Source organism: Panthera leo, chromosome B3 (assembly GCF_018350215.1).
Source record: "Panthera leo isolate Ple1 chromosome B3, P.leo_Ple1_pat1.1, whole genome shotgun sequence".
Lineage (NCBI taxonomy): Eukaryota > Metazoa > Chordata > Mammalia > Carnivora > Felidae > Panthera > Panthera leo.
In genome coordinates, this window is record NC_056684.1 from 37214164 (window position 1) to 37234462 (window position 20299).

At 35.8% G+C, this 20299-nt stretch overlaps 1 protein-coding gene across 7 annotated transcripts in view; it reads right to left on the reverse strand.

Annotated features, from left to right (window-relative positions):
* Positions 1–20299, reverse strand: part of PIAS1 (protein inhibitor of activated STAT 1) — a 120902-nt gene that overhangs the window by 37980 nt on the left and 62623 nt on the right. For all 7 annotated transcript variants that reach the window (XM_042941594.1, XM_042941596.1, XM_042941592.1 and 4 more), the window contains exons 3-4: positions 3229–3313; positions 2920–2967 (exon numbers count right to left, since the gene is read on the reverse strand). In XM_042941594.1, coding sequence (XP_042797528.1) covers positions 2920–2967; positions 3229–3313 — 133 coding nt within the window. The remainder of the gene's footprint in view (positions 1–2919; positions 2968–3228; positions 3314–20299) is intronic.

Genomic DNA, 20299 nt, shown 5'->3' on the forward strand with positions numbered 1-20299 from the left:
GTACTCCATTATTCCCTGAAAACTAAAGATGTTGAAAAATAGCATTATCATTTAAAATACTATTTTAGATACTCATGAAAACATTTATTTCTAAATTAAATGCATAATCTTTTGGCAAAACTATAGAGGGCTACATAATTTGTAAATTCTCATTCTGTTCACGTTTATACAGATAAAGAAATAAATTGTTAATTTGCTATTTAAGACATCTTAATAACTTCCTTATTCCCAATATACAACTGAGGCTCATCCCACCTTTACAGAACGTTCACAGCATCTGTGAGTTATATGTCAAGAAGAACCCTATCTGAATGCTGTGACATATTCATCCTGCACAAACATCTTCCCTCAACATCTGTGGTGTAGGGTCTTGACCTGCCGGCTGTAGAATCTGTGTGTAGGAAGATCCACAAATTGGGACAATTTTCTGTGTACATATATATGTTCATCTTTATGAATAAACAATCTAGAGCTTCCATCAGATTCTCAAAGGGATAAGGGATCCATGAAAGGGTTAAATATTACTGATCTACAAAGATTTTCTTGAAATATACATAGCTACAAAGATGAAAATACAGAGATGTCAAAGCTCACATGATCATCTCCAATCCCAAGAAAACCTAAAGGAGGTTCTTTATATTGCAACAGTAAGAGTATGCCACAAAGTTTTTAATAAATTATTCCAATGCAGTGATAAATTTAAAACATGGACCTTGGCTGCCTGAAGCTATAGGAAAAGAAAGATTTATGACAAGTTGACTCCTACTATTCATTTAAGTAAAAGGTGAAAATCTAAGCCACCCTAACAAGCCAAAGGGAAAAGAAGAAAAAAGGGGGAATAGCAGAAAATTTCTGTGAAGTTCATGGGGGTGGGGAGGGAAAAGAGACATAAATGAAAACAGACTAGGAATCCAATAGAGAAAACACTGACCCTAATCTAATAGAGAAAACACTGACCCTAAATTATTTTCATGCTTTAGATAAAAATTTATAATTAGGATGGCAGATAGGTATACACTCCCAACTTAAATAATACACTGGGATGGATTATAGATGTAGTAATGGGGGTATGGGAGTAAGGATGAAAAATAACCATTTTATCAAAACACAAAGAACCACCTAACAATTACCAAATATAATACAATATGGTTCCTTTCTTTTTTTTCAAGTTCTGGAGATATATTTGAATTGAAAATGGCTAAACCATTTTTTTTAACCCTCAAGATTCCCTTGGAATCTCTGAAATAGAGTTGATCTATCTTAGAAAGAAAACCTTCCTTTGGAATGTGAACCACAGCTGCTGCTGCATTAAAGAATGCATGTATACTAATATAAAATACTGAGGACAGGAACTAGATCTCTTGTTCTAGAGCTATGGTTTTCAAACTTTATTTTAGTCTTGGGACTCTTTCTCCAAGTGAAAAACCAACCCACACATCAAACATGCAAAATAGATCAAAGCTCAAAGCAGCACTACTTGGGCTCAGAGTATGTGTGGGGTGGGGGCAGTCACAATATAGACCCCACAGGGTAGCTCCAAGCTTGTTTAAAGACCACTGTTTTCAACAATAATGTCACATTATCAGTATGAACAAAACAGAAAACTGTTGATGCAGGAAGTAAGCAAGATAAGAGCAATATAGAATTATGATGGCATCATATTTTAGTCCTTTAATTTATTCAGTCATTACCACGTTCTGCTCCTGAGAGAGGATAAAGTACCTTTTACACAGGAACATCTTTGTCAGTGCCTTCTAAAATCAAGACTTCAACCTCCCTTCTGCTTTCTCACTTGTTTTCAGCACCCTATTTTTAAGTCACGATCAGAGGTTTTCATATTGTTCTGTGAAGCGCTGAGCAGGTGCTTTAGCCTCTTTGCTGACCTCCTAATGTAGCTATAATTTGTACATACAACTTAGGATCCAGTTATTGAGATGAGGCTATCTGTTTGACTTATCCTTCCCACTTTAGGGAAAACAGCTTATTGAGGAAAAAAACTGTCTTGTTATTTCCTCTTTATTCCTATTGCAACAAGAACAGTTTGGGGCAGTTAGTTTCCCACATGGATAGTCATGGAGTAAAAGAGTACCAGAAGATGGTTTATATAAGACAGAGAGACATTAACATAGAAGAATTCTTAGATAGCCTTAGAAGAAATGAGCTAAGAAAAGAAGCTGAATAAGGGGAAACTGTGAAGCCATGTTGGAAAATTTTCCATTCCTCTTTGCAAAACTATCAAGAGATGTCTAGAATAGACTGCTTTTAAATTAATGATTTAAAATACAGGATCAAGCAAATTAGACTGTTTTGGTTTTTGTTAGTCCATAACTATACACTTAACCTAAGTACTAGTTTTTTTTTTTAATTTAATGTTTTCTTTTACTTTTGAGAGAGAGAGAGAGAGAGAGGCAGAGAGAGAGGGAGACACAGAATCTGAAGCAGGGTCCAGGCTCCAAGCTGTCAGCACAGAGCCTGATGCGGGGCTCGAACTCACAAACCATGAGATCATGACCTGAGCCAAAGTCGGATGCTTAACCACCTGAGCCGCCCAGGCGCCCCATTACTAGTTCTCTATTTAGAGTAGTTTGTCATCCATATAGGTAAGGCCTTTGTACTTTCATAAAAGTGTAGTTCTAAAGAGCTGACACTATCGTCATTTAAAGGTATCATTAGCTGGAGCTTCTCAACCAACTGAAGGCACACAAAATGGAGAAATGTGATTAGAGGTATGGCACATGACTTGCTATATTAAAATCTAAACTGGATAAAAATTAGGATATTTCATAACAGGAGAAGGTCTTACCTCATCCAAACATTTAAACCCAATACTTTCAATATACTTATTGAAAATGACACAATTTTTTAAACAACCTTTAAAGAATATTAACTTTTAATACTATACTATAGTCAATACTGTACCTTAACTGGACCTGCACTGTGAAGTCACATTTGGTCCCAGAAATATCCCTATAAAAGACAGGGTAAGAACTACAATTATTTTTAAAATATGCACATGAAAGCTGATTCAAAGATACTGTTACTCCAGAAGTTTTTCAAATTATCAGAGCTCTAAGTGTTCTTAGGATAACTAACACTATTATAGTATTTTCAATGCTAATATTTGCATGACACTAATACTCACCCAATACACTGTTTTTAAAAGTCACTTATTATAGCCATTACTGGTTGCAAAGGCCAAACTGCAAGTTATACTTGAAGAGAACTTACATGGAACTACTGATTTGCTGCACTTGTTGTGGTGTCAATGCAAATGCAAAACAGGTTTCTCGAAAGCGCTGACTGTTGTCTGATGCTAAAGAAGAAAAGAATCATACTTTTAATCATCTTCAAATTCTTCAATAGAGAGCACAACAGCCAGAAAAAAACAGAAACAACCTCAATCACTCATATGACTTTAATTAATTGGAATGTATTCTAGAGTCTGGATAACGAGGCAATTAAACCACTAAAAAATCAGAAATATGCCAGTTGTAACCTAACAGAAATGAGCCCCAAAATGGCTAATTCCAAAAGCCGTATCAGGATTCAAATTCAGAAAATACATAATCAAAGAAACACTAAGAGAAAAGTACCTAATATAAATGTTCCCATCTAAAAAGCACACTTGCGTAAAAACACGTCGGTATTAGTTTTATTTAAAATAGAAAAGTATAAAGCCATTTAAAGATACATGGTTTCTGAGCTAAGTAACAAATATACATACCTGTACAGGTGAGGTGACATTTGGCCTTTAAGGCAAAATCAGAATTTTATCATCTCCTGTCTAATTATACCATGCAAGTGTTATACAGTAAATACCACAAGTAGTTAGTTTCTCCTAAGCTTAGATGATCTAACTTCAAAATTTGGCTGTGGTCACTATCTCAAAGAAGGAAAGAGCTACAAAAAGAGGGGAAGGAAGGGAAGGAAGAGAAGGGAGGGAGGGGAAGGGAAGTAGGGAGAGAAAAGAGCAGGAGAGCAAGCAAGCAAGGACAGTCTGTGTGAGAGCAGGGACTCCTACAGTACCTGCTGTGAGCAGCAAGGGTCCTCCTGGCTTAGACCAGTTTTAGATAGATTTTAAAAATCAGCACTAATGTCTCCTCAGTGCTTGGCACAAAGAAGCAACCATTGACTGCCGAATGAATAAAAGAATATGAAAATTTTTCAATGTCAGATTAAACTATTTAAACTATACTTTGAAGGGAAATCTTCTAGGACAAAAGGCTCACTAAAAGCTATTACCAAGGAAATCCTGGCCTGTGGGCCACTTAAACCCATGCAGAAAAAGGAGCTGAACTGGCCATCTCTTGTTTAAACTGGGTTTGATTCTACTTGTAAGCAACACTTCCTCTACAATTACCACCAAACTGCAGTATGTCATGCTGAAAAATCTGTACAAATGCATCACGATGAGAAAAAAATGGAAAAGATCACTGCTGATCTACAATTTCATCTCAATATAGAACTATCTTTTAAAGGCCAGATTTGCATTTCTGCTTTCTGTGATCTGGGAAGGTTTTTTCTTAAATAATCTATCCCCAAGAAAGAGTTATTAACCAGAAAGTTATCTTGATTGTGAGGCACCAACCTGGCAAATGGCTGATAACCAAGGACGAGAATGCAGAAAAGCACAGTTTCCTCTGTCAAACAATGCAAGTAACTCCTTTGCTTCTTAAAGAATGTATCTCTATGCAGATTTTAGTCCAGTGGGCTTAGCCTAATATAGATTTCTGGCTCCATTCTAAAATAGCCCTAAAATAATTTCCCAAGTACAAAAATTCGTATTTCTCTTTAGGCAAAATTTCAGATTCATTTTAGAATAAATGAGTACAGTAAGTTTTGGACACACACATGCAGATTTAGATAGAGAAGACATGACTGAAATAAACAGGCAGTTTCTTGTGCCTCACATGGAAATGAGATTTATTGCTTAGTGATAACTCCCATTTACAAACTCTTTTTAGACTGTAATATTCATGAAGTTATTAGTATTTATCTGGAAAAGCATCATTCATCTATGTGGTTTTCAGGCTTAATTTCTATAAAGAATGCCAGTGAAGAATTTATAGTTTTGGTCTCAGGTAACAGATTACCTCAAAAACTTTTCTGAAAGTCAATTAAGCTTTATTATCATCTTTATAAAAGCTCAGGCTACACAGAATCACAGAATCTTCATCCTGGAAAAGGAGTCTAACATATCTTCCAAAGCAATGACCGCCAATGTTGGGGGTACATATCTCAAAAGGTACATAAAGACAATCCACAAGGATACAAGAAAAGTATCTACCTAACTATAAAACGTTAAGTTTTAAAAAGTTGAGATTTTACAAGAAATCTCAAATCTAACTTATAAAATACCTAAAATTGGATGTAAAATCTTACCTTTTTTTACTTCTATTTTTGTTTTATAACAAATACAATATTAATATGATAGTTTAAAACATGTAACATATGTATATACTAAATTATTCTACTGGGGGGGATGCATATGATCACACAAGTTTGCAGACTACCCATCTAGAGTTCAACCTTCCTTTCAACCCTTCCTCACACTCTGAATCATTTTAGAGGGGGAGGAAGAGTGGCCATTACCTTGTCAGGCAGAAGATAGCCGGTATTAATAGTTTAACTGTAAGAAAGTGCGCAGCCCTATAGAGAGTAGCAAAACTTAGTGGAAAAAGAGGAGATCACACAGATTTGGATTCCAAACTGGTTTTGCCACTTACTTGCCATATAACCTTCGGTTCTTATCCGATACTCTCCGATATTTAAACATAAACATGCACATGCACACAGAACCTCATAGGGTTATTTTGAAGAATATAAATGAGGTAAGGTATTTAAAACAATCAACAATGTCCTTTTCTATCCGCTTTCCTCCTTATGCCCTTATACAGAGTCAAAATACATAATGTTTTAATTTCTACTCATCGCTGTCATACACCATATTCAGGGACAGCCAATCTTCAAATATTTTAGATGGCATTAATAAGCCCCTCTTTCTCCACTCTTCCCACTGTATTTCAGGGGAGATTACAAAATTACTCACCATCCTGATCCTCTGGCCATACTCCAGGTTGTCACACCCTTAAAGCAACAGCAAGAACTGGACATACTCTGTCATAATATATATTATTTATTCAAAATATCTGCTGTTACTCTGTACTGGCCCATCCTCCCTATGGGAGGATTATTCCAGCACCACTGACATTAGCCTTGGCCAATGAAATGTGAGCGGAAGTGTACCACTTCTGGGCAGACTTTTATAGGTTATCCTTTGGTTTCATCATCTTTCCTTCCAGGTCACCCTGACTGTAGAGTGAGAAGAACATAAAGGAGAGCCACAGCCAATCTGCAGCTAATAAGTAACATAGGCAGATATGAACGTTACTCATTTGCCACTGAGATTTATGGTTGCTTGTAAGCTGACTGATACATTATTCCAAATGTGATGTGACTAGAAGAGTATTTTTATCAACAACTACCATCTACTATTATTAATCTACACAATAATCATGAAGAAAAGGTATCCACTCCTTTGTCAGATTTAGAAAGTGAGGTTCAAAGTAGTTATGTCAAGGCCTCATACCAGGTAAGAAGCAGCAGGATTGGAACTCAAATCTAAATATCTCCAAAGCCTTCTCATAATACAGGTCCATTAACTCCCCTGATCTGGGTGGTATAATTCTCTTAATGCAACCTAGCGTTATATGGATCACAGAAAATAGGAAAAGAATGACCCACTATCCCTTCATCATAACTGCTTATCATTTTTACATATTTCCTTCTAGTCATTTTTATATTGGATTGTATACACAATCTGAAAGCTCACTTTTAAAAAATTACCCTTATCACATTTTTCAATTATAATCTCTATTGCCATATTTTAATTATTGCATTGTATTCTATGGGGTATAATGAAAACTTTAATTACTCCCTTGATTAGCTATTTACGTTGTTTCTAATCTTTCACTGTTTGAAACAACTCTGTGAACATCTTTGGGCTCATACCTTTGTTGTTTGAAAGGTGGGGTAGCTATTACTTTCTTTGGATCAATTCCTAGATGTGGCATTTCTGGGTCAAAAAGTATAAAGATGTTTATAAATCTTGACATACTGTGAAAGTGGTTTTCAAATGGTTATAACATTATATATAAGACCACCAGCAATTTATGCATCTACTAATCACACTCTACCCTGGCCTGCACGGGAGTTGTGCTAACTCAATGGGGGGGGGGGGGGGCGCGCGGGGACCATAGTAACTCCTTAGTAGTTTAATGTACATTAAAGAGTTTTTCCCTCTTTGTTTTTGCTTATTTTCCGGTTTAGTTTATTGTCCAATCTTGTCCTTCACCCATTTTTATATCTGCATAAGGGTTGCATACATAGGAACATTAATCTTTGGAAATTTGCTGCAAAAATTTTCCCCAGTCTGCTATATTTTTTTCATTTGGCTACATTTTTGGATGATATAAAAGTTGAACTTTTATGTAGTCTAATCTGTCAACCATATCCTTTGCAAATTCTAATTATTCCCCTTCTAAGTTTCAATCAACATACAATTCAATTCGTTGGCTTTTTGTTTCTATGTAATTATTAATCCATCTGGAACTTATTTTAGTATGTGGTATTTTTAAAAATCTAAATTTCTGTTACTCCAACAGTTATACTAACACCATGTGTTAAATAATCCTTCCCTTCCCTGGTTGGATATGTGTGCTTCCTTTCTCATATATTAAATCCTTATATCCAATATGTTCCATTTCTGGGCTATTTTCCCATTGGTCTTTTTTATCCTGGTGCTATTTTTTAAGTATTATAGATTCATTGGGTTTTGGTATCTTACAGTTAGATTTCTCTAACTGTAGGAAACAGTTCTACATAGATTGTTTCAAAATCAAACATTTAAAAAGGAATACAAGCTCTAAAAAATTCTCCCCACCAAAAAAAAATTAAAAAGAAGGGAGTACATCTCAAATCATTCTATGAGGTCAGTATTACTACAGTACCAAAACAAGCCAAAAATACTGTAAGATAATTACCAATACCTCACATAAGCATAAACACAAACATTCTCAGCATAACTTTAGCATATCAAATCCAACTATATGTTAAAAAAGGATAGTACACTGCAACCAAGTAAGATTTCTCCTAGGAATGCAGGAACCAATGTTCAACATTCAAGTCACTACATTAACTAAGAAATACCATATTGTCATTTTAATAGACGTAGGAAATATATTTGACAAAAATTCAACATACATTCTGGATTCAAAAAACAAACTCTGGGCAAACCAGGCATAGAAGTGAACTTCCTCACCCCGATAAAGGATTCTTATGAAAAACTTATAGCTAACATTATACCTAAAGGTGAAAAACTAAATACTATCACTAAAAAATTAGAAACAAGGTAATGATAACCACTCATCACCTCTATTCAACAATGTACTAGAGGTTCTTGCTAGGGCAACAGGGCAAGAAAAAGAAATTTTAAAAAATCAAGATTGGAAAATAAGTAAAACGATCTATCACAGACAATGCATGATGACCTATGTACATAGGTCTATAAAAAGCTATTAGAAAAGTGAATTTAGTGGGTAAAGATGATACACCAAAAAATCTGTTGTATTCTATGTACTAGGAATTGAAATCTTAAAAACATATTTATAATAGCATCCCTTCAAAATGAAATACTTAAGGACAAATATCACAAAGAGGTACAAGGCCTTTAAAAATGCCAGACACTGCTCAGAGAAATTAAGTACCCAAATAAATGAAGAGATATACAGTGTCTGTGGATCAGAAGATTCAGTGCTATTAAGCTATCAGTTGTTACCAAACTGATCAGTAGATTCAATATAATGCAATTAAAATCCTAGCTAGATTGGGGGCGGAGAGGGGATAGTAACTGACAAGGTGCTTGCTTCTAAAACTCACTTGGAAATGCAAAGGACCTAGAAGAACCAAACCACTTTGAAGAAGGAGGCTGAAAGGCTAACAATAGTTGATTTCAAGACATTATAAAGCTACAGCAATTAAGACAATATGATGTTGGTGTCCAGACAGTATAAAAATAGATCTATGGAACAGAACAGAGTCTCAAAGTACACCCACATATATAGAGAGAACTAATTTTTGACAAAGGTACAAAGGTAATTTAGTTGAAAAAGAAGTCTTATCGATGAATGATGCTGGAACAACTGGACACCATGTATGCAGGAGAAAAAGGGGCTTCAAATAATATAGTACACCATATATAAAAATTAATTCAAAATAGGTCTTAAGTGACATCATGGAGGAACATCCAGGGGTTAGTCCCTCCTCTAATATAACCATTAAGCTGGGGGAAAAAAAAATCTATCAGAACCAATGATTTCAGAACTCTGGAACCTGATGAGACACTTACAGCAACCACGGGAGTGTTTGATAAAACAAGATTGCTGAAATTTGCTAAGAGAGCGGTGTGAGTGATCTAGCAACTATTCCCCCACCATCTCTGGGACTCACTGGGCTGTGGGAACCATGACCTGAGTTCTTGGAGAGGCTGGCTGGGCTCATACGAACAGTAAGAACCTAGCCCTCCAAAAATGTGGGGTTGTGCATCTTGTGTGGTCTGGTGGTTCTCTGAGGGACCAGAGTAGATATTTCTCTTTGTTTCAAGACCTGCTCTAGGTTCAGCAGCTTCCCCACCAGCATCTAACAGAAGATTTAAAGAGATGTACACACTTTGGTTTTTTTTTAGATCCAGACATCTGGAGAAATCTCTGTCAGATCACAAGCTGACTAAAGACACAATGGAACAGAAAATTCACCAACCATACACAACAAGGAATAGAGACTTTACAGAAATAGTGTAGAAAAGTCACTGTACGAAACAGACAGCTGCACCCCCCCCTCAACAAGTAACAAAAGCAATCACTGAAGAGAGGGAGAATCTGATTTCCAGTTAGCATACTAAAATACTCAAAACAGCTAGTTCTCCACAAAAAATTGTAAGGATTGACATAGAGAATAACTGAATACAATTGAGAGCCCAGAAACAAACCCTCACATCTATGGTCAACTGATTTTCTACAAGCATGCTAAGAATATTGAATGGGGAAAGAAGAGTCTCTTCAAAAATGATAGGAAAACTGGTTATACACAAGAAGAATGATGTTAGACCCCTACCTTACATCATATACAAAATTTAACTCAAATTGGATCAAAGACAAATATATTTATTAGGTAACGAGTACATATTTTTTGTTTGTTCTATATTAATATAGAATAATTATATTTAATTAAGAAATACATATTTACTGCATAAATATGTTTAACAAATATTTATTATCTATTATATTTAAAGAGATAAAATACAAAAATTTTAGAAGGAAACAATCTTCACGACGTTGGATTTTGCAATGGTTTCTTTAAACACGACAACAAAAGTACAGGCAAAAGAATAAATAAACTGAACACCATTAAAATGAAAAATGCACATCAAAAGACATAAAAAGAGTTAAAAGACAAAACACAGAATGGAAGAAAATATGAGCAATCATATATCTGATAAAGGTTTAATATCTAGAATATATGAAGAATTCCTAAACAACAAAAATAACCCAACTTAAAAAATGGGCAAAGAATTTGAATAGATACCTCTCTAAAGAATATACACAAAAGGCCAAAGGCACATGAAAAGATGCTCAACATCTTTAGTCTAGGAAGTGCAAATTGAAACCACAATGAGATATACACCTAGTGGAATGTCTAAAATTTTTTAAATGACAACACGAAGTGTTGACAAAGATATAGAGCGAATGGAAAGCTCATACCCTGCTGGCGGGAATGTAAAATGGCCCAACACTTTCAAAAGCAGCTTGGGAGCTGCTTAAAAGGTTAAACCTGTGTCTACCATATGACCAATTTATTCCGTTCTTAAACAATTTATTCAAGAAAAATATAAGCACATACCCATACAAAAGTTTGAGCCTCAATTGTCATAGCAGCTTTGTTTTCAACAACCAAAAACTGGAGAAACAACCCAAATGCCTATTAATGGGTGAATAAAATGGCTCATCCATATAATGAAATACTACTCAACAATAAAAAGGAATAAACTACTGACACACACAAACACACAGATAAGTCTTAGAATACAATCGTGAGTAAAAGAAGACCAACCTCTCCCCACCAAGTATATAATCCATGATTCCATGACATAAAATTTTAGGAAATGCAAACTGATCTATAGATGTGACATTCATAATATGACAGAAAGCACATCCAATCTAGGGGCAGGGTGAGAATTGAAGGGGTAGCAGGGAAGAATTACTAATGGGATGAGAAAAATGTATTAAATTGTACATTTTAAATATGTACAGCTTATGATATGACAAAGATATTTCAATAAAGTTGTTTAAAAAAGTGACTAAAGCAAAATGGGGAGGGGGGAGGCAGAGGGGGATGGAGATGAACAAAAGAACCCTGAAGAACTACCAACATTAAAGCCTCAAGTCAAGGAAGAAGTAGCCAAGAATTCAGAAAGAAAAGCTGGGGGGAATGGTGTCCCTGATACTAAGGAAGGAATTTCAAGGGAAGAGTGGATAGTGTTAAAATACTCAAAAGGCAGGTAAGATGAGAGTTCAGAAATGGACTTAACAACTATCAAGTCATAAGTGATCTTGGCTGGATGTGTTTCAGGGGAATGGGAGGAGCAAAAGTCAGAGTGCAATGGGTTCAGGTGTGAATGGTTTGTTAAATCACTGATTTTAACACTTAAATATGAGATCTTCAATTGTTTTCCTATCTGCAATAGGAAATTATATTAATGTCTCAGGGTTTTGCATTAACTACTATACTATTTTGAGTCACAGTAATTAATCTTGAAGGTCTCCAAAGTTCTAGAATGTACAGTAATTTGAAATTTTTGAAATTTTGCTAAGACTGGAATTTGAATGTTGGCGATACAGGATTAGTGTTTGAGGTAGCACCTCAGCCTCTCAATGTGACATGAATTATAGTATACTTGTAGTCATTGAAGGTAAAAGAGAAGTCATTTGGATTTTCACTTACTCAATGCTCCAATTTAGAAAAAAGATGAAATGTTCTAGTGGTGCTCATAATTAAGAATACTTACAAAGGTTATGGGGGAATATCTCTTATGAATATTAAGAGCTTAAGGTATTCATGGGAGATTTTCAACAACCTTCCCCCTGTATTAATTACCAAATTTTCATCTGTAAGAAAGAAAAGCATTGCCCACAATAACCAGGATGTAATTATAATTCAAAATACACAAAATGTGCAGAAAGAAAGTTAGGCTTTAAAATTTCATCTTTTTTTTACATATTGTTCCAGAGAGATGAACTAGACTAAAAAGAGAAAGAGGAATCATGTTGCAATTTACATAAACTGAAAACACTGGAAGGTAAAACCTAGATACATAAAATAAACAAGGTTATTGAGATTCTGATGATAGAAACACTGAGCTAGTCTAAGTGGCTGTACTTTCAACTGCTCTAAAAATATTCACTATTCCACCTCACCAGCAGAAAGAAAAGCTAAAAATAGTCATCTTTCTGTTATAGAATATTTCTTGCTGTCTTGGGGAAAGTGAAACTAAAGTACCTATCTACAAATGTCAACCTTAAAATCTTTAATAAGATCTCTAGTTTATTCAAACAAACAAACAAAAACCTGGACCACTATGTAATTTTTGAAAATGGAGCTGAAATGATGTATTTTCAGCATTAGGCTGCTAAGTCAGAAGGTTGCAGAAAATTTATTTCCTCCAATAAAAGGCAGATACACTGAATCATCAACAAACACTGCTTTGACTAACTACTTTATCTTTAAAATGGGAGGTTTTTTAAGTAAACAATATTTAATGACATGACAACACAGTCATAAAATATTAAGAGAAAAGACATGTAAAAGAAACATATAGCATAAGCAATATATATATATATATATATATATATATATATATATATATATATATATATATGTATGTATACACACACACACACACACACAATTTTTTAAATGTTTACTTATTCATTGCAGCGGCGGGGGCGGGGGGGGGGGGGGCAGGGAGAGGAGGAGAGAAAGAACTCCAAGCAGGCTCCACACTATCAGCGCAGAGCCTGACCCAGGGCTCGAACTCATGAAACCACGAACCGCAAGATCATGACCTGAGGTGAAACAAAGAGTCAGATGCTTAATCGACGGAGCCACCTAGGTGCCCCAATATATTCACTATTGAAAGACCAAATGAGGCACCAAGAGTTGATTTCTTTGTAACTTTACCTTTAGAATTCTTCAGACTGCACTATGTATTGCTCTTGTAATAATTTGTTTTACATATTTTGTACAAAAACCACTGTAATTATCACACATACATTAAATCTACTGCTAGATTTTAAGAATCCTCATGATGACAAATATTTCATGATAAACTCTGGCTTAAAGTTCTTTGGGGTACAACAAATGTTATACGTGAATTTGTCCACCCATACGAACAAAAATTACCAATACTAAGAAATAGGAAACAATTGTAACATGCAATACTATTAGACTTCAGCTCTATAAAACCTTTTAATTTCATTTTATCATACCCTAACTGGAGGTTCCTAATAAACTCATTTTCAGTATACTTGCCTATGCTTTTCATGATCTTTCTCCTTGGGAGTTCAACTCCTATTTAGTCTTTCTATTATTTTTTGATAGCTTACTGAGAGTTAGTAGCTGGTTTCCTGATAGACTTAATCAAATGAGCCTACAGACTCCTGGGCAACTTTAAAGCTAAAAGTATGGTAAATATTTTATCTGGCCCATCTATTCTCTCACAGCTGGCAGGCCACCAGGCTATTTTAAGTCCAGTGGGTTAAGAAACAGGACTAGGTCAAATCAAGCCAGCCAGCTATGAATGATGTCTGATGATCAATGTTTAAATGCAAAAACAGAAAAGGAAAAGACTATAATTAAGAAGTTAGTTTTCTCTTTCTTTCACAAAAATTTCTTTTTTTTTTTTTTTGCTATTGGTAATACAACCAACCATTCCAAGTTAGGAAAAAGATCCAAAAGTCTGCTACTTGATGATAGCAGATAAAAAATATTTTCGGGGGTGCCAGGGTGGCTCAGTCAGTTAAGCATCCGACTTCGGCTCAGGTCACGATCTTGTGGTTTACAAGTTTGAGCCCAAAAAGCCTGGAGCCTGCTTCAGTTTCTGTGTCCTCCCTCTCTCTCTGCCCCTCCCCTGCTCTGTCTCTCTCAAAAATAAATAAAAACATTTTTAAAAGTTAAAAAAAAAACACCATTTTCGTATATACTCTTCCAGGCATTTTCCCATATATATACACATACGTACATTTGTACACCAATGAGTGTAAGATGCAGTTTCCCATAGAAATTGCAATGAATACATTTCTCACTTCAAAACGTTCAACAAAAATCTTTCCATGTTAAGAAACATATCTTTGGCATCATTTTAAATGGCTACATGGTATTCTATTATACAGATGTGCCATAATTTGACCAATCTCTTACTGCTGGACATTTATATAGTTTTTAATTTTTTCCTTCCACAATCAATGCCTTTCCTTCCTCCCTGGGTGTCCACCCATACGAACAAAAATTACCAATACTAAGAAATAGGAAACAATTGTAACATGCAATACTATTAGACTTCAGCTCTATAAAACCAAAAACATCCATGTGTGTACCTATATGATCTTTATTTCCTTAGGACATCCTCTTGGAAAAGGAATGGGTGGGTCAAAAGACAGACACATTTTTAAAGCTTTTGTACAAGGTGCAAATTTGCTTCCAAAAATGTTCACTTGCATAAGTAAGTGGTATGTGAAAGTGCTAGATTCACTTGCCAACACTGGACAGTAGGTGAAAAACATCGTATTGTCTTAAATTTGCCTTTCTTTGGCTACTCTGTAAGTTGACTGCTTTTCATATCCTTTATTGGCTTTCTTTGTATTGTGAATGGCACTATTCTGCTGTGTTAGTCATCTTTTTTTTTTTTTTTTATTTAAAAAAATTTTTTTTTTTTACGTTTTATTTATTTTTGAGACAGGGAGAGACAGAGCATGAACGGGGGAGGGCCAGAGAGAGAGGGAGACACAGAATCTGAAACAGGCTCCAGGTTCTGAGCAGTAAGCACAGAGCCCGACGCGGGGTTCGAACTCACGGACAGTGAGATTGTGACCTGAGCCGAAGTCGGACACTTAACCGACTGAGCCACCCAGGCGCCCCTATCATCTTTTAATTTTTTTCTCTTGACACTTCAAAACTGAGAAATGACCACTGCTTTTAGTGACATTATAGTCACTGATGACCTTGATAACAACAGTTTCTTTGGCATGGGGTAGATGAAAACCTACTTGGAAACGGTTCATGAAACAAAGGGAAAAAAGAAATAGGAGACAGTAAATTGAGACACCCCTGGCAAGGAATTCTGTGATGAAGGAAAAGAAAATGGGGTATAGCCGCAGGGAAATCAGAAGAAAAGTAGTTTGTTTTAAGATGGGAAAGTTAGCATAAAGTTGTATATTAACGGGAATGATCTAGTAAAGAGGCAAAAAATTGATGATGCACAAAGTATTAAGGATTGGCCTTAGCCCAAAGACTTCATCCAAGGTCACAGAAAAAACATATAAAGAACATATAGGTAGAGAGACAGGTAGGTAGATCTAAGCTACTTATGATAGTTATAAAAGTTAACTTCTGATTGTCCTATCAACTCAGTGAAGGAGAAATAAAAATGAAAAGCATCAGCAAACAGTGGAAGAACAGTTGTTTGTGAAAGAATAAGAACAGAACAGTCATCTAGCAAAGTGGGAGAGCACATGGACTACAGTAATGCTGTCGTGATGGCTGAGTATGATTAAGCATTACTATCCACACACAAACTATTTCCAATAGCCTTTCACATATTAAAGATACAGGATATGGTCAGATATTGTCAATAGTTTCCCTTGGTTTGTGCCATTTAATGTGATAAGGTGTTTTTGGAGTTTGAGTCTTCACTAGGAAATCTTGTTTTCTTTCTTTAGGGAAAATTCTTTCCTCACTCCCATGTTATGTAAGTATTATTTATGTACTTTAATGCATTTATTTGCTTTTTAAATTTTTTTTTAATTTATTTTGGAGAGAGAAAGAGAGCACAAGTGGAGGTGGGGGAGAGAGAGACGGGGACAGAAGATCTGAAGCGGGCTCTGTTCTGACAGCAGTGAGCCCACTGCGAGGCTAGAACCCATGAACTGTGAGATTATGACCTGAGCCGAAGTCGGATGCTCAGCCAACTAAGCCATCCAGGCACCCCTAATGCATTTATTTAAATGCAACCTATATTTCCCTCTGACATTGTTTTAGTTTCATTTCTAAGCATTTCAATCTTTAAACCATCTTGACATTACTCTGGTAAGTTGCAAGGTAGGAATCTTACTTTTTAATGGTTAATTAAGAACTCCTGAACAATTTAATATCTAATTCATGCAACTAATTAGAAATTTCACTTTCATGTTATTTTTAAATTGTATTCCTACTTCATTAACTGCTTATTCAAGCACCAGCTCCACACAACAGTTTCAATTACTATACCTTTGCCACATATAAGGATAGTGTATTTTGTATGTGGCATGGCACACACCGCTTTGTCAGAATCCTTCGTCTATTCATTCTTATTTTTTCTTCTCAATTATACTGGACATTTTAGTCATGGTACCCATACCACATCCAACTTCCCCTTCTAGCTGAATCTTCCCAGCTCACATCTCCTACCAGGGAAACAGCTCTCGGCTGTTTTCTATATTGAACATCGATAGGACTGGGGAGCATAATTTTCCCAGGGGTGGGCTATCCACTGACTTCTGGGCAACCCACAAAATGACTAGGCTTGAAGGAATCCATCCATTATCAACATATTAACTAAAATCAATTCAAACTAGCTTCGCCCAGGATTTGGAGGGTGGAACATGCAGGGTCTCCGAGACTCTTAGTAGTCAGCAAAAAACAAAATAGATGCTTAAAGAGATACAGAGGTGCCACAGAGGAAAAGAAGGCATGTAACCATACAGAGAAAGTACATAATCATAACTTTCTGATTCTGGTTTTAATTCATATATATCTTTACATTAAACTTTTTTTAGGTGACCTGAGGTATTACCTTCCTTGTAATCAAAAAAGCCTACAACAAAGGAAGGTTAGAGTCATTTGATAAAGCTATCTTCCTCTTCTCTTCACCCCCTCCCTATTAAGCTGGATTTTTAATTACAACTACACTAAATTACTGAGAATAAACATCTTTCAAAAAACTTTCTATATATTAATGTCTTTAGGGGTCTGTAAACATTTTTTTGTCTTCAAATAAGTCCTGAATATTTGAGGAGTATTCTTTTGTATTTTTTTAAATTGTCACATGAGCTTTTTCTTCAATTTTGTAACTAGTTCTTAGCAAGTATATCAAAATTTCTCATAGTATGGTCCACAAGAATATGCCTTGAGATTTTCTAAAAGGGCACTGAAAAGGAAAAGATGTTCTATAAAGGGAAAGGGTTACATGTTCAAAGAATTTTGGGAAGTTGTTGCATAAATTATCTCCCACTTAGAGATTCCTAGAGCACATGATCATATTTAAAGCCCTGAGAAATTCTGTTGTAACGAAATGTATTTAAATTTAAATTTCCAAACTTAATGGGACATGGTCCAAGAATGGCTAATGGCATCCCATGGAACCAGTATCCAAGGATCACATTTTGTGAAACAGTGGCATATAAGCGAGTAGACATTTCTTGTAAACTTACTTAGCAGCTTCTGTTTCCCCAACAGACATTTTTGTTTGTGGCTTTACTTCCCGTCTCAGAATGGAGCATATGACCAAAGTCTAGGCCAAAAAGTACATTACATTCCCCTGCCAGGGTTGATTGATCAAGGGCTAGACAAGGCATTTAAAATAGTTCAATCATAATGAACCTCAGGACTTCCCTTGGGAATGTTGAGACAAAGACTTTTCCTCTCTTCAGGTAGATGTGAATCTGAAAGGAACTCCTGGGAACCACATAAATGCCTCAAAAATTGAGAGGAACCTCAAGGAAGCAGAACCACGAAATGAAGAACATGAATCTGATTGTTACACAAACATTCATTCAAAAAATATTTACTGACCACCTAATATGTTTTAAGATACCATTCTAGGTGCTTGATATAATCAACGAGCAAGAGATCAAAACCTCTGCTCTTATGACACTTACATTCTAATGGGCAAAGAAAGATAAATAAATATCATAATAAAGTGTATTAGAAGGTGATAAACATTATACAAAAAGTTGGGCAAAGAAATGGGGATTGGAAGAAATGAGGTGCAATTTTAAAACAGGGAGTCTGGGTAAGTCTCATTAAATATAGTGATACCTTGGGGCACCTGGGTGGCTCAGTCAGCTAAGCATCCGACTCTTGATATCAGCTCAGGTCATGAGATTAAGTTCCACATCATCACCAGGCTCTGTGCTAAGTGTGAAGCCTGCTTGGGGATTCTCTCTCTCCCTCTTTCTGCCCCTCCTCTGCTCACACTCGTGCTTTCTCTCTCAAAATAAATACATAAACATTAAAAAAAAAAATAGTAATACCTTGGCTTGAAAGAGGTGAAAGAGAGAGCCATGTGAATATCTGTGGGAACAGCATTCCAGGTAAAGAAAACACCCATGCCAAGGCTCTAAGACAAGAACACACAGTATATTTGAGCAACGGCAAGAAAGCCAGCATAGTTAGAGCCAAGTTAACAAAGAGAATAAACACTAGCAGATGATGGTATCAGATGAATAACAAAGAGAAGGCTAGATCATAAGGATTCTGGATTTTACTGAGTCACATGGGAGGCCAAAGAAGAGTTTTAAACAGAGAAGTAACATGATTAGCTTACATTTAAAAGTATGACTCTGGCTGCTAAGTTGAGAACACTGAAGCAGGGATTAATGTAATCATCCAGGTAAGAGATCATGGTGGCTCACATCAGGGTAGTAGCAGCCAAGGTTATGAGAAATGGTAGAAACTCTGGATATGTTTTAAAGGTGGAGCCAGCAGGACTTCCCAACTAATTAGACTGGGACACAATAGAAGACAAAACTCCTGGAGGACTCTACACATTTCAGCCTGAGCAACTAGAAGGATGAAGATTCCCTTAACCAAGATGGAGAAGACTCTGGGTACCATCCGTTTGAGACAAAAGAACAAAAAATTACTTCTGGACATAATAAGTTTTGAGACAGACATCTGAATTGTGATTTTCTATATAGACAGTAGATGATGAGACTCTATAACCCATGAAATAGGTCTTGGCTAAAGATACAAATTTAGGGTCACCAATGTTTAATTACTATTTAAAGGCTTGAGACTAGATTAAATCACCAAGGAAGTGTAAACAGAAAAGAGACTGGGAGAAGGAAAGAAACAAGCAAGGAAGTATAAAAAGAAATGACCAGTGAGATAAAAGGAAAATCGAGAGAGAGGGCAGGATCCTGGAAGCCAAGTGGCAAAGTGCTGCAAGCAGCAGAACCTGATTAACTGTGTCAAATGCTGCTGAGTCTGATCAAATAAGCTGAGTCTGAGAAGGGACCCTGGGCTTTGACATCACAGATTTTCTTGACAAGGGAGCTTTCAGTGGAGTGACTGGAGCAACAGCTGGACTGGAATGGACTTACAGGTGAATGGAAGGTGAGGAACTGGAGACATACTAGAGAAGACTTGTTTATGGAATTGTGCCATAATGAGGAGCAAAGCAATGGAGCCAGCAAAGCTGGCAGAGGAAGTGGAAGGTCAAGAAAAGGATCTTGGTGTTCGCTGAACTCAGCATCAAGCCCCTTATTCTTTGGTTCTATGAACTAATAGATTAGCTTTTATGTTAATGCCAGATTTAGGGAGATTTTCTACCATTTGCGATAAAAAGAATACTGATTTTTTTTCACATTAACTTTTAATTAGGTAGATTTTCTATCATTTGCAATAAAAAGAATACTGATTTTTTTCACATTAACTTTTAATTAGCTCTCATGCTGAACTTTTAATTAGTTCTAACACATCCTCACTGTTGATTTTCTAGTAGTTTTCTTGTACATGAGTTCTTGTATAAAAGTATCTAGAAGTTTCTGGCAACACTGTAACGCTAGACTAGAAAGGGAAATTATTTTAAGTAATGTTTCACTATCTACGTGGTATAAACGGAAACTAAACGGCTGTGCTTAAGTTTTTTTCTTAGATGTGTATTGTCTTTAGCTAAGCGTAAGCATTAAGTATTTACTGTCAAAATTTT